Source organism: Cynocephalus volans, chromosome 1 (assembly GCF_027409185.1).
Source record: "Cynocephalus volans isolate mCynVol1 chromosome 1, mCynVol1.pri, whole genome shotgun sequence".
Lineage (NCBI taxonomy): Eukaryota > Metazoa > Chordata > Mammalia > Dermoptera > Cynocephalidae > Cynocephalus > Cynocephalus volans.
Window position 1 is genome coordinate 25,742,642 of NC_084460.1, and position 15,284 is coordinate 25,757,925.

A 15,284-nucleotide genomic window follows, 5' to 3' on the forward strand; every position below is an offset into this window, starting at 1 on the left:
AAGTTATGGTTAAGAAAAAGGTTTAGAAAGAACCCAGAAAAATGAAGTTTGAATAAGGTACGCTTACAGCTATCCCTATTTTTGGTTAAGAGTTGTATATTAAAATGTTTTACTTATTAGGGCCGGCTCGTGGCTCACTCAGGAGAGTGAGGTGCTGATAACACCAAGGCCACAGGTTCGGATCCTATATAGGGATGGCTGGTTAGCTCACTGGCTGAGCGTGGTGCTGACAACACCAAGCCAAGGGTTAAGATCCCCTTACTGGTCATCTTTAAAAAAAAAATAAGTAAATAAAAATTAAAATGTTTTACTTAAACAACTGGCTGAGCCTGAGAGACTGAAGAAAAGGACCCATCCTGGCATGTCTTCACAAAGAAAGATGAGCATGTAAACTAAGCTCTGGTCCTAGTATCAATGATTCGGGCTGTCATGTCACTATAGAGAGGCTAGGTAACATATCAACACCAGAGGGTATGTCCAAAGTACCGCCTGAGGCCTAAGATTAGTCAAATAGATCCGTGAAGGTGGCAGAGATGAACTCACAGGCCTAGTAGAAAGGACAAGGGCTTGTGGAGCCAACCAGCCTGGGGGTCAACACTCCTCCCAACCCCCACTTATGACCCTGGCAAAGACCCCAAGAATCTGTTTCATTTTCCATAAATTGAGAAGAAACACCTACATCACTGGGCTGTTGTAAGGTTTAATTGTGACATACAAAGCACCCTGTATAGTGTGTGGATACCAGAGCAAACAACTACTGGGTGTTAAATATGTTAATGTCTCTGGACACCACTGGCAGCCATCCAACAAGGGCATATGACAGTGTGTCAAGAACACGGAAACTAAAGAGCATCCGGATGTACATCTAGGCTCTAACCTTTCACTACTGTTATACTGTGCAAATTACTTGACCTTGATAGATCTTAGTTTTCTCATCTATAAAACCAGATTATATAAAAACATCAACTTCAACATCAAATTCACAATGAGAGAATGAACATGAAAATACTATGAAAGGCTAGCTATTATTACTTGGGAACATTATGGGGATCTTGTTAAAATGCAGATTCTACCAGCAACGTGTAACCCATGGCAGTCTAGGTCAGTATTTCTCTCCATATGCTGCGGGGCCTAGGCACATACCTAAGCCTCAGCTCTTGCCAAGGTCATTTCTGATTTACTGTTCTATGGCTTATCCTTCCTTCCCCCAAACAGTCCACATTCAACTGGTTCCCCTAGAGCACCTCTCACAGGCAGCAGTGAAGTAACATCTGTTGTACTGTAACATCTCCATTAGACTGGCACTCACAGTAGAATGAAATCATTCTGAGTTCCCCACAGTACATCACACACACATAGTATATGTCCAATAATGGGGTGAAACAAATCAATAATCATGGGCTGGAGAGGCTTAAAAAAGAGAAAAGAAAGGAAAAGTAGTACTTGGGCATGTAGAATATGTAAATTAAAGACAACTAGGTCAGGATCCACAATTTGAGGGTCACTAAGGACGGTTCCTAGCTCTAAGGATATCAACAGAGGCCGAATTAGGGGTGAAAATGAACTGATGTTCTACTAGGAAGCTAAGCTCTCCTTGAGAGTTTACACTATAAAAAGCCTTAGCCAATGCAATCCCAATTAATCATAGTTCTCAATTAAGTTACGGGTTGTTTCTATCTCCTGGGGCTGGTACCTAAAATCCTCAATGCACAGAGGAGGAAGACAGTAGGTCAGCAGCAAGACAAGTCTGCAGTGGTTGCCCCAAAGACATTCAAGAGTTGACTAGAAAGCACGTAGAGTCCCTGGCAGCTGAAACACGTGGAAGGTACCAGCAGAAATGAGCAGTGCCACAGGCAGTGATTAATACAGAATTAAAAATAAGTAGTAGCCATTAGTTTGAGTAAAATGATTATGCCCATTTTACAACCAAGAAAAACAGAAGAACTGAATTTAAGCCACCTGTCCCAACAGTGCCCCACAGTGTTAGTTAAGAAAGCATACTCAAGTTAGAATGCCTGGGTTTGAATTCTCGCTTGGTTATTTGCTTAGCTGTTTTGCACAGGGCAATTTCATTAACCTCGGTGCCTCAGTTGCCTCACCTGTAACAAAGATAATCAGAGTATTGACTTCAAAAGGTGGTTGTGAGAACTGAATGAGTTAATAGGTATAAAGCCCTTAGAACCGCACCTGGCACACAGCAATCAGCAAGTTATAGCTCTCATGGACAGGGTGACAGTGGTACTAAAACCTTCTGACTCTCTGTTCTATTGTATCCTGCTAATTTACAGGGCCTCTACTGCCACTTTTATCTACATCACGGTAGCCAAAGATCATCATCCAGTTCTCTGCCTCTTTACCTGGGGGCTCTCTAAACTCTGAGGCCCAAGCTACAGTAGAGAATTCAGAATTGTGGGGCCTATGCGGGGGTGGCCCAGCCCTGCCCTGAGCCCTAAGGCTTCCCTAGGGACTCAAGAGGCTGGGGGAGTTTGCAGGCCAAAAATTAACCCATTGCTAAGACCCTGGTCTTCCCCACACCTCCACCTATACTTCCTAAAACCCCTACTGTTTTATAGTATGCAACCACTCATGACCTTGCATTGTGTTCATCTGGTCATGTGTTATCTGCTTGCCTTGTGACGGAAACTGCACGTAGCCTCTAATATAGCAGCCTGGCTCAGCGTGGCCACTTGGCATGTAGGCAAAACTACTTCCCAAGGGCCTCGATTCCCAGCCATCTCAAGCCACCTAAATGCATCGAGTACAGTAAACAAACAACTGGTAAAGCAAAACTAGGGACTTACCAAGTTTGGGGAAACCAAATTTCTAATTATTTGGTTTTATGAGCCTTGAGAGTTTGTTCTGGATTTTTTGTTTTGTCCTCACTTTGTCAGAAGGGTAAGTGGGTACGTTAGAGAGAGCAACAGAAATTCTAAATTGGACAATGAGTCAGGATTGCCACTGTTTTGTAAGTGGCAGTAATCTTGAACTTTGTTTTAGGTGTATTCGGAACAAGGTCCTTTAGCAATAGAAAACAAGGGGATAAAAGTGAACTGGTGATGCCTTAACTCCTCGTGTGAAAAGTACTTCAAAGTTAAAGATATAGGCACCAACCCATCAACCAAATAACTTACAGGATTGTTAATATGGTTTTAAAAAACCTGGGAGGTTGGTTTGAGTGTTGCCACTAATTCATTTTAGACAAGTCCTGTCCCTTTTCTGGGCTTCAGTTTCCCTCCTTGTTAAACAGAAGTTCCAGATAAGACATCGAAGACCACTTCTGACCCGCTATAGCTTCTTCTCTCTGCACAGTGCTTCTGGGTAGGACCTGTTTGGTCTGTGCTCAGAAAACGTCATTATGCACAGAAGTTTATCAAAGTGGGATAAAGCATTTCAAGAACTTTCTTTTTTATATTGGATTACCCATACATCGAATAATTTCTTGAAACTATAGAAATGCCTTCTGAGTATTCACTAGGGAGTTGAGATTGAAGGAGGAAAAAACAACTATTGTATTGGCCCAATAGTGAAAGACATTCCACTTTGCCTCTTCTCTGCCTATTCTCAGTCCTAGGCAGCCTTCTTTCAAGCCCATCTTCTCTGCTAACTCCTGATTCTCTTTTCTCAATTCTGTACAAAGCCCTTGTTAATGAGCCAACTGCCATTTCCTCCAGTGACCTTGATTAGCATATAGGTCTTCTACTAGTCTTCAAACTTTTCAAATGTAAGTTCCTTTAGGGCAAGGAGTATTTTGTTGTTGTTGTTTTTCTTCCTTTCCTTTCAAATACCACAGTAGGGACACAGTAAAATTATGCGCATTTGGTTCGGTTGAGACTTCAAGGCATTTTGGTCTATTTCAAAGTGGTTCTAAGTTGCAGGAGACTGGGCAAAGGGTAACTGCAATGGACTTTTCTGTTTAAGAGAACTGAGCCAGGTTATCTCGAGGATTCCTTCCAGCTCGGACATTACTGGATATATCAGCATGCTGTAAACTCAGGTCCCCAAGACAGATCAAGACCACTAAATTTTGGAAGCTGGAGTCAGGAAAACTTAACCTGGAGTAATCTGAATCTTTGTTCTCCACTTTAATATTAACAAGCAAAAACAATTGCCTATTTACTAAGTTAACACATGGCATGAAAGATAGAATGTCATTTTGACAAACAAGGACAAAGCACATTTTCTTCATTTCCCTGTCTCTGAATCCAGAACATTGTAGAGGCTCAAATACTTTGAAGACTCCAAACAAATGTGAGGGACATATTTAGTATGTAGCCTCAGGCAAAATATTTCATTTCTCTATGTCTCAAGTTGTAGTTCACAAATGGTGTATGAAAAAAACCAGTGTTTCTGTTGATTTGGTGTTGCTGACGACACAGTAAATAGGATGTGTTCCACGGTTAAACAAGTTTCGGAAACTTGAATAACGTGAATCTCGAAGGGGTAATGGTTGAAGAGGATTCACTAGTGTAGCCTGAACTTATTGAGACAGTGACATTTCCAGTCTGCACAGCAACTCAATGACAGAGGTACCCTTATCTTATGGGTAAAGGAATGCTTCTGAAAGGTTTTAAACAACTTGTCCCATGTCTCATGCAGTCAATTTAGGACAAGCCAGGAATGAACGTGAGTCTACCCCAAAGTCCGTGGTATTAACCACTTTGCTATGCTGCCATTGGTTACTATGGAGTTTCAACAAAATCTAAGGGTAAACAAAATCTAAACAGTATTTATATGAGTAAGCAAGGGCTTCATACTGAGGCTGAAGTGTCAAGACCGGCATCAATGAACTGAGGACAGAAGGGAATATTTGGCAAAGCAAATTCCCATATCCCAAGGCAGTCCTGTAATATGGAAGTTCAGACCATCATTAACCATAGAGAAGAGGACAGTCTGAGAATGAAAGGACTTAGAAATAAATGATGAGCTCCTAGAATACAGGTAAGATAAAAGAATCTCCTGGGGAGTCTTTTCAAAACAAACATTCACCCTGGAGAGAGTGGATTTTTCAGAATGGATGGGGTAGGGATGGGCAAAAGGCAGAAGTCTCTTGAAAAAGGAAGGCGATACAGATCATGTCCTCCAATCCACTGTCAAACTGACTTGAAACATGACAAGGAGCTCTCTTGGTGGGATCTTGGCTGGTGGGATCTTAGAGTAAAGTTGGGCAAAAGCTCCAAGCAGGATTTTAGGGAACCACTCTATCCAACCCCACCTAAAATCCTACTCATTCTTAAAGGTTCATCCTCAAGGTAGGTAGGGCAGCATTGCCCATTTGAAAGGATCCAAGCCTTGAATCAAGACAGATCTGGGTTCACAGTACTTAACCACGAGAAGTATAAGGAAACCAGGAGTACAGTCCAACTTCCCTTTCAAGCTGATTAACATTGATCAAGTTGTATTTGTTCACCTCTGAGTCTCAGTTTCTATAACTTACAGAAAGGGGACAAAACTTAATTTTAAAGTTATCTTAAATCACTTTAGTGCTCAGACCATAGCTGGAACTCAGATTAGTAAACTTTCTCCTGGGTTCTCCTGCCTTAGGAAGTCTCCCTGAAATTTCTAGTCCACTGCCCCTCTCCTCTTTACTTGTAGTCTGAAAGAGGCATGTGAGTACTGAGCACTCAGGAAAACATTTCCTAACTGCAGTTAAAACTTGGAAACTAGGATTATTAGTTCTCCCAGGACTGCAAGCCCCTTGCCTCAATGAGCGCCATTCTCCTGATAAGTAAAACCACTTCCCAGACCGCCTCAGAGGTTAAAAGAAGATTAAGAATGTAAAGCAGAGGGAAAAGACGTTAGATGTTTTGTTATGTGTCAGCTCTAGGCCCACCTGTGGGGGTTATTAGCCTGCACGTCCCAGAGGACCAGGCCAGAAAACCGTCAGTTTACTTGACTGCCCTGGGATGAAGTACTGAGGTCCCACAGGAAAAGGCAGACTAGGAAGCTAGAGTTTTAGGGGGTGGAGCTGGAAGGTGTCAGGAAACTTGCAGCCAGACAGGGAGAAGGTGTGGGTGGGTCTAGTTTTTTTCTTTTTGTTTGTTTTGGGAGGGAAATAGAAGAGGCCCTAGAGAGAGTGAGGGGGCTCCGCAGTTCTGCCACCAACTCTAAACTCAAACCCCTCCACTCCCCGACGGATCATAGAAGTGCTATAATAATGGCGCACACTTATGGAGCACTTACTAAGATAATAGTCAGCACTTAAATGAGCTCTTGTTATGAAAATACCAGCTAAGGTTTGTGCCGGGACTGATCTTGGGTCCGGAGAAGAGAGAGGCCCCGGGGTCTGAGCCCGGTAAAGAGTGTGTGTCTGGGCCCAGGGTGACAGGACCAGGCCCCGGGCCTAGGGACTCCTGGGACAGTTTGGGCAGAGCCGTGCAGACAGCAGGGGGGTCTAGGCCACGCGGGGGGGAAATGGCCCGCGGTGCTCCTACCTTTGAGCGAGGTCTCCACCAGGCGCAGGTAAAGCTGCGAGCTCTTGTTGCCGTGACTCATACGCTGGGCTAGCCCGTTGCGCTGCAGGACGCACTCCTCAAACTGCACGACATTCTGGTGGCGCCGTTTGAGGCTCGTCAGGGCCCAGAATTCAGCCAGCGCCAGCTCCACGTTCTCGGGGGCGTCGCAGCGGATCTTCTTGACCGCCACCCGGGCCCCGCTGGGCCCGGCCACTGCCTCATAAACCACTCCGTAGCTGCCGCGCCCGATCTCCGCCAACAGGCTGTAGCGCGGTCGCACCAACCCGCCGCTGCTCTCCGGCCGCCGCCGCGCCAGGTAGGCCTCGCTTGCGGCCTCGGCCGCCACCGGATCCATGGCCTGGGCCGCCGCCGCCGGCCTCAGCTTCGCGCTGGGCGCCCGCGGCACTGGGCTTCGCCTTTTCCGCTCCAGGCTTTGTGTACCTCTGCGGGCGCCGTCCTCCACCCCCGTTTCCATGGCTGCAGGCGGCGGGGGGAGCAGCAACGGCGCTGCCCGGGCCCCCCCTGCCTCATCCCTCCGTCCGGCCCCGGGACGCGGAGAAGTGGGACCTTGGCTTGTGACCTGTGGGCGAAAGAATCGATTAAGCGAGCAGGCCGAGGCGGGGAGGCAAGGAGTTCAAGCCGTAGAGCGTCCCAACTCCTCCGGCCGCCGGGGCCCCTTTAAGACGGAAGCCACTGCCTCCGATTGAAGGGGGAGGGGCGGGGAAAGCGGGAAAGACGGAACCACAAGGCAGTAGTTCAGAGGGGGAGCCGGAAAGAAAAGCAAGAACTCGCCGTTTTCTCAGTTAATTTGTCGTGTAGGAATAAGACAAACAAGAACCGGCAGGCTTTATGATTTAAGAAAGTCGTCTTGAGAAGCGATTCGGACCGTTGAAATCTTTTTCCCTGCCTGGTCCACTCTGAGAAACCCCTCCCCGCGTCCTGCCTTGTGTTCTCCCGGGTGTAAACAGTCCATTGAATTAAGCCCTAGTGGAGCCCCGAGGACCGACCCAAGTCCCCAAAGGCGGTGGGTGGAGGGAATGGGCTTAAAAGTTCGGCTTCTCTGAGTACGGCGAGCTGAGCACCCGATTGCCCTCCCCTAGCGCCGAGGCATCGGGAGTAGCTCCAGCTTCGGCGATTGTTTTTGTCCAGTGGACTGTGCCCTTACCTGGCCGGCGCTCCTCCATTTCCGGGAGGCCCGTTTCCTCCCTGGAGCCCCCGCCTGGGGATGGTCCGCTCCCGGCCGGGGCTGTCTCGGAGACCTACCCGCGCGGGAGGCGATGGCCCGGGTTTGGTGTGCGATGGGCCCTGCCGCTGCACCCGAGGTGGCAGCGACGCTCGAGGGGAAGGCCCAGGCTTCCAGGCTCCCGTGGCTCTCCACGTGTTCGCGCCAGCTGAGCCCTTTACATAACCTCTTTATATAAGCCGCACCTCCCGCCGGCGCTCGGGCCAGCGGAGACTCCTGGTGGCCCATCCCCCGGGAGGTCTGCCTAGTACTGCGCAGCCCAGGTCCTGCCAAGGTCGACAGAGCAGCCGCAGCCGGTAGCACCCGGCACGCTGCGCCGGGGCCCAATCACCGGCGAGAACACCCAACCAACAAAAATAGGCGCCAAATTCCCGCAATCCGCTGCGACCTCTGGGTCTCCGCTGCAGCCTGAGCACCGCAACCTCCTCTCCTCGCCCGACCTGCGTGAAGATGAACCGCTCGCAGTAGGAGCCTAATAAATACTGATTGGATGATTGGATTGGTCGGTTTGATTGATTAAATAGCTCAGGCCTGGGAACCTCAGGGACTTTTGGGATCCTGACCCTCCCTCCTACTAGCCCAGTGATCTTGGGCAAATCATTGCCCCACCCTGATCCTGTTTCCCCTCTGCAAGATGGATAGAATGGGCTTACTTCCCGGGGGTGACAGACAGATTAGCTCAGTTGGTTAGAGTGCAGCCTTATAACACCAAGGTCACGGTTTCGCATCCCTATACCTGCCAGCCGCTAATTGGGTGCAGGGCTGAGAGTTAGTGCTCAATGTAAAGCTCTATTTAGGCGTGGATTTTTGTTCACTGCTTTGTAACCCAGTGTCTAGTAGATGCCCAATATTTGTCAACTGAATCTACAGGTATTTGTTGAACGTCTATAATATGCTAGGCGCCATTCTAAGTCGCTGGGGAAAGGGCAGTGGACAAGACAGTCTCTGCCTTAGCTGGGGTTCTGTGCTACTGGAGGAGACAAACAACATTGGTGACCCTGGGCAAGTTAATCAACCTGTGTCTTTATTCCTCATCTGTAAGATTGGAACAGTTGTTGGAGGATTCACAGACGTTATACAAGTAAATCACTGAAAACAGGATAGGGTCCTGCACACAATAAATGTTAGGTATTATTTTTAAATAAATGTACAGGAAAATTTCTACCAGTGATAGGTGTGATGGAGAAAAAGAATGAGCTAAAGTGTGCGTGGGGGTTGGATACAGGCCAGTTCTGATAGTGTGATCAGTGAAAGCCTCTGTAACTTTATTTTTTGATAAAATTTCAAATTTACACATAAATTGCAAGAATAATAAAGAACTCATCTACCTTTCAACCAGAATAACAAGTTTTTATATTTTGCTACATTTGTATATTATATTCTCTCTCTTGTGTGTGTATATATTGTATATATTATATATGTTTATATAATATATATATAGCCTTTTTTCTAAATCATTTTAGTTTCTGACATTATGCCCCTTTATCCCTAAATATTTCTGTATGTATTTCCTAAGAACAAAGTCATTCTTTTGCATAATCTCAGTACAATGATCAAAATCAGGATTTTTTTTTTTTTGCTTCTCATGCACATTTTCTTTTAATTCAATTTTATTTACATTTATTTTTGTTGGGTGCAGTGTGTTGTTTCAATACATGCATATTCTGCACAATGATCCACTTTGGGTAGATAGCAAAGTTTTGTCCCCATTAGTTCACCCCTTATCTTCCCCCCCAACCCCACCCCTCCCCGCCTCTGGTAACCGTTCTTCTATTCTCTACCTTTTTTTTTTTTATTAAACAGAAAAAGATTAATATCCTTATTGCAAAAACTCTTAAAAATGCATTAGAAAAGTTTAAGCTGAAATTTGGTGAAGGACATGAGCAGATAAGTCAACACCCAAAGAAATATGTGTAGGTAATAAGTATCTTCTAGGATCTGGTTGTAGACCAGGCTGGGGCTGTCCCGGCCCCCATCTCTAAGGATCCCAGGCATCGGTCTGGCTCTTGCTGACCTGGATATGCAGAGGAGGCAGCCAAAATCAGGAATTTTAACAATGATACAGTAATTTTATTTAATATACCATCCATATTTAAATCTTGCTAATTGTCTCAATAATGTCCTTTATGGCTATTTCCCAGGATCCAGTTCAGGATCACACATTGCATGCATTTAGTTATGTCTCTCTAGTTTCCATTAATCCAGAAAGGCAGTTGGTTACTCAACCTTTATTTGTCTTTTCATGATTTTGAAATTTTTGAAGAGTACTGGCTAGTTATTTTGTAGAATGTCCCTAAATTTGGATTTGGTATTTTCTCATGATTAGATTCAGAGTATGCCTTTTTAGACTGGAATACTACTGAAGAAAGTTGTGCTCTCAGTGCCTCACATCAAGGGGCAGTGGACTCTCACTACTGGGGTGATCTTAACTTCATCATTTGGTTGAGGTGGTGTCTGCCAAGGTGCTCCACCATAAAGTTACATTTTTCCCTTTGTAACTATTAAGTATCCTGTACAAAGACATTTTGAGACTACTTAAATGTCCTGTTCTTCATCAGACTGGTTTTAGATTTCACCAATGACTCTTGCTTAAAACTATTACTATTATAATGGTGTGAAATGATGATTCGAAGGCCTTTATATTAGTTTGCTAGGGCTGACATAAAATACAAACTGGGTGGCTTAAACAACAGAAATGTATTTTCTCACCACTCTGGAGCCTAGAAGTCCAAGATCAAGGTGTGAGCAGGTGTGGTTTCTCCTGATGCCTCTCTCCTTGGCTTGCAGACGGCTGCCTTTTCACAGTGTCCTCACATGGCCTTTCTTCTGTGCAGGCACTTCCCTGGTGTCTCTTCCTCTTCAGGTGCAATATGAGCCAGTCATATTGGATTGGGCATTATATTGGATTAGGTCCTCACCCTAATGGCCTTACATTAACCTAATCACCCCTTTAAAGAACTTTTCTCTAAATATGGTCACATTTTAAGGCACTGGGGGTTGTGACTTCAACATATGCATTTCAGGGGGACACAATTCAGTCTTTAACAGCCTCTTTTTTTTTTTTTTTTTTAAAGATGACCGGTAAGGGGATCTCAACCCTTGGCTTGGTGGTGTCAGTACCACGCTCAGCCAGTGAGCTAACCGGCCATCCCTATATAGGATCCGAACCCGCGGCCTTGGTGTTATCAGCACCACACTCTCCCGAGTGAGCCATGGGCCGGCCCTTTAACAGCTTCTTTGGAATATGGCATTTGAACGAAGATCTGAGTGTTGAGAAGCCAATCATGATAAAACTAATGGAAAGTCATTCCAGGACCAAGTACAGAAGCCCTGAGATAGGAACAAGCTTGATATTCAACTTCAGCCATCAAGGGAGAATGTAAAATGGTACGATCACATTGGAAGAAAAGTTTGGGAGTTTCTTATAAAGTTAGATATATATCTGCTATGGGCCAGCAGACATATTCCATGTCTAGGTATTTACCCATGATAAATGAAAATTTACATTCACAATAGACTTGTATAGGAATTTCACAGTGGCTTTTTCCCATAAGAGTCCCAAACTGGAAAACACTTCAGTGTTCATCAATAAACGAATGGATAAACAAATTGTGGTATTTTCATATAACGTGATGCTGCTCAGGAAAAAAAAAAAAAAAAGGAATAGAGTATTGATACAACATCGTGGATGAATAAAAAATAATTATGATTCCTCTGCTGAGTGCCAATTTGCTGTGTACAGAGGGCTGTGTGGAATGTCAGACCATTGATTGTGCTCTATACACAAGAATTCACTCAGTTACTGGTTGGATAAAGCAATGAGTACATTAAACATAAGGAAAGCCATTCATTTAACATTTTTTGAGCGCTGCTATATGCTAAGCAATTTTAGAGGTGATGTATGGATATGAATAAGACAAAACTCAGTGACTGCCTTCGAGGGGCTGACACAGAAAATAAGATATAATGGCATTATGTGATTCCACATAACATTAGTCCTATGTAAGATGATAAGTAGGGAACAGGATTGCAAGGGATAGGGTAGGTGCTGTTTTAGAATGGATGGAGATGACCATTGAGCATAAACTGGATAAAAGTAAAAGAATAAGCCAAATGCATATCTACTGGAAGAGCATTTCATGTCAGAGGGAAGAGCAGGTGCAAAGGCCCTGGGGTGGCAGGGAGCATGCAAGGAAACTAATGTGGCTGGAGTTCAGTGAACGGGGGAAGAGTAGTGGGAAGTGCAGACAGAGAAAGATGTAGTGGGGCCCCATAATGTGGCAGGGACTTGGGGGCCATGATAAGGACTTTGGACTTATTGAGCACTTACTATATACCAAGCACTGTGCTAAGTGATATAGTGGGACACTATTATCACACCTTTCACAGATGAGAGAGCTGAGGTTCAGATAGATTGTTATATCAAGAACTGCCCTAGTGTGAGAAGGCAGAACGGTGAGGCTGGGGCTGGTAATCCAGCATCCTTACCCATCCCTGTACTTCAGGTAGCTGAGAACACCCAAAGGGGCAGCCAGCCATTGGGGTGGTCCCATGGGAAAGCAGGGGGCTGTGGCCTGATTGGTGGAGTGACTGAGACTGCTGTAGGGGGCTCGGAGAAAGGTTTGGGGAGTAAGGAGGGAGAGTTGGGGACTGAAGTTTGGGGCTGGAGGTGACATTGGGGTAGAGGCTGAGAATGGTGTGAAATGAGGGTTGTAGTTGAGAGTTGGAGAGGGTGAAGGGAAGAAAGGCTGGTACAGGGTAGAGGAAGAGGACTTCAGAGGGGCGTGGAAGTGGTAAAGACAAGCTTGAGGTGGGTGCCCCAATGGAAGAGACCCTCTGAGCAGGACTACTGAGATGCCTGGGTGGAGACTATGCGGCTGACTTGAAGAGCTCCCCTCCCATAATGGAGCTGGATTTGGGGAGGCTCCAAGAGGGATGTCTCCAAGAAAAACTGGAGCTTGTCAAGATGCCTAATACCACGCTGCTCACAATAATTCCATGTGGAAGAGACTGTTATTGTCCTCATTTTACAAATGGTAAGACTGAGGCTTGGAAGATGTTCCATCACAAATGAGTGGAGTACCTGGGATTTGAACCCTGGTGGACTTCCGTTTGAGTATCCATGCTCTTAATCATTATACAAATGGTTCCCAAGCTTGAGTGCCCATTAGCATCATCTGGAGAGCTGGTTAAAAGCCGGGTTGCTGGGCCCCAGCCCCAGAGTGGCTAATGCAGTAAGTCAGGGGGAGAGCTTGATAATTTTCATTTCTAGCAAGGTCCCAAATGATGCTGATGTTACTAGTTTGGAAACCACACCTTGAGAACCACTATATTATACTAGCCTGCTCCTAGACCAACCATAAAGCTGAAGTGATTGTAGAGGACTTGAGTTCTGGCAAAAAAGAAAAAAAAAAATTGGAAATAGGAAAGTAAGCAAATAAGACATGAGGTGATAATTAAAGCCAAGAAACAAAAACAATTCATAAGAAAAACATTGTAATCACCATAGACTGTAATGCTCAGCTGGAAATAATATTACATTGTCATTATAATGTAAAACAGCACATTGATTTGACCAAAAATTATGATATAATTATTTTGGGAAAATTGGAGAGGGAAGTGTGTGTGTGTGTGTGTGTGTGTGTGTGTGTGTGTGTGTGTGTGAGAGAGAGAGAGAGAGAGAGAGAGAGAGAAAACTACATCTTTATCTTCCATAACTGTGACTTAATAGAAAACATCTGAAATTAAGAAAATCAAGAAGCGACACCAAAATTAGGTCTTGGAAGGTAATTACAGAATTAGAGTTGATGGTGGGACAAGGGATTTTTGTTATAAACGTTGTAGTCATATCTAACTTTTAGCAGTATCTAACTCTTAAACATTACATATATTTGTTACTTGGATTAAAATTGAAATTAAAAATAAAAGTAGGCATGGGCTTTCGCCGCCACTGATGCAGCCTGTCAGCTTGGGGGCACTGTTCAGCTTCTGGCCAGGAGGTTTACCTGTTGTCCCTGTACAGCTTCAACCAAGCTAGAAGGCTGCCAGTGGTATTTTCATCACACTCAGGGGAACACGGAATTAGAGACATCGCACCCAGTAAGACAACAGAGAAGGCTTTTTGTCTATTAAATGAGGGTCCTAGTCACAGAAAACAAAAGTGAAAGCAGATAGAGCCGCCTTGTCTTCAAAACTTAATGGATGGTTCTAATTTCAAATGTTCTTCCCATCGGCCACTGAAATGGCTAAGAAATTCCAACATTTCTTCCTCTCCCAGCTGGGAATGGTATAAAAATTCTCTGTCAGGCTATGTATCCATACATTTGCAGCAGAAAATTGGTTACTAAGTTCTTAGGAGTTGTTTATGATTTTTGGAAAGACTACAATGCAGAACTTGCAGGGTAAAGTCCTTAATTTTGTGACTACTATGACATTTGAAATAAATTATTGGGGAGTCTGATTGAAGCGTATATAACCGTAAGACAAAGTACACTCGTTGATCAAAGTGTAAAGCAATGTGGCCTTTTAGGAAGGCAATTTGATAACTCATTTATTAATATATTTAAAAATTAATACACTTTGATCTGGCAATTCCATTTCTAGGACTTTATCCTATAGAAATACTTACCCAAGTACTTCAGAAAATATATATGTACAACAAGGATTTTTATTGTGGCTATTTGTAACAATAAAATATTAGAAACACTCAAGTGTCAACAGTAGGGGATTGGTTACATACAGTCATACATTTAATACAATGTAACTATTGAAAGGAAGGAATTAGTTCTGTATGTACTACAACAGAGCAAATATTCACAATATTGAGTTATGTTAAAAAGAAATGTAAAGGAGGATCTATAGTATGACTTCATATTTTGTTTAAATATGTATTATAATTTCTAACCTTCATTGAGTTATTTCTTTGTATTTGGGGCCATCCTAAGTGCTCATATGTAATAACTAATTTAATATCCCAGTAAGTCTTAGGGTAGATTTTATTATCATCTCCATTTTCCACAGAAACTGAGGCACAGAAAGGTTGTATGACTTTCTCAAGGCCATACCACTAAAAAGTGGTGGAGCTCAGATTCAAACCCAGGCATATCTGATTCCAAAGTTTGTGATCTTGAACTATTATATGATACAGGCTTTGTACTTATATGTTAGTTCATGCATACAGAAAGGAAACATTTGGATATAAGATACTCTAGATGCTGAGAAGAATTCTCTCTAGGCTATTCTTTTACTTTCACCATAATTTTAAATGATTCAAACTTTTTATGTGTATATTTTGGGTATTAACTTTTAAGTACTTTTTTTGTAGGTATGAAAAAGATAAAATTCATTTTAAAAAAAGTACAGTAATGTAGAATGCATCTCATCACTCATTTGCTCAATGAGAACTTATTAAGCTCCTACTGTTTGCCAGATTGGGGATTGAGATGAATAGAACCCAGTTCCTGTCATGGAGGAACTTGTGGTCTAGAGAGGGAACAAAGAAAGAAATATCCAGTCCAGAGTCGTTTCTAGCTCCATTGCACTGTGATTTTGCTTTAGATTTTGGTTGGCCAGTAAGAAAGTAGGCTGAG

General features: G+C 43.9%; 1 protein-coding gene across 2 annotated transcripts in view; it reads right to left on the reverse strand.

The window, feature by feature from the left end:
* STK35 (serine/threonine kinase 35) overlaps positions 1–7,923 on the reverse strand; it is a 49,936-nt gene extending 42,013 nt beyond the window's left edge. For both annotated transcript variants that reach the window (XM_063114451.1, XM_063114443.1), the window contains exons 1-2: positions 7,618–7,923; positions 6,432–7,032 (exon numbers count right to left, since the gene is read on the reverse strand). In XM_063114451.1, coding sequence (XP_062970521.1) covers positions 6,432–7,032; positions 7,618–7,923 — 907 coding nt within the window. The remainder of the gene's footprint in view (positions 1–6,431; positions 7,033–7,617) is intronic.
* Between the last annotated feature and the right edge of the window lie 7,361 nt (positions 7,924–15,284).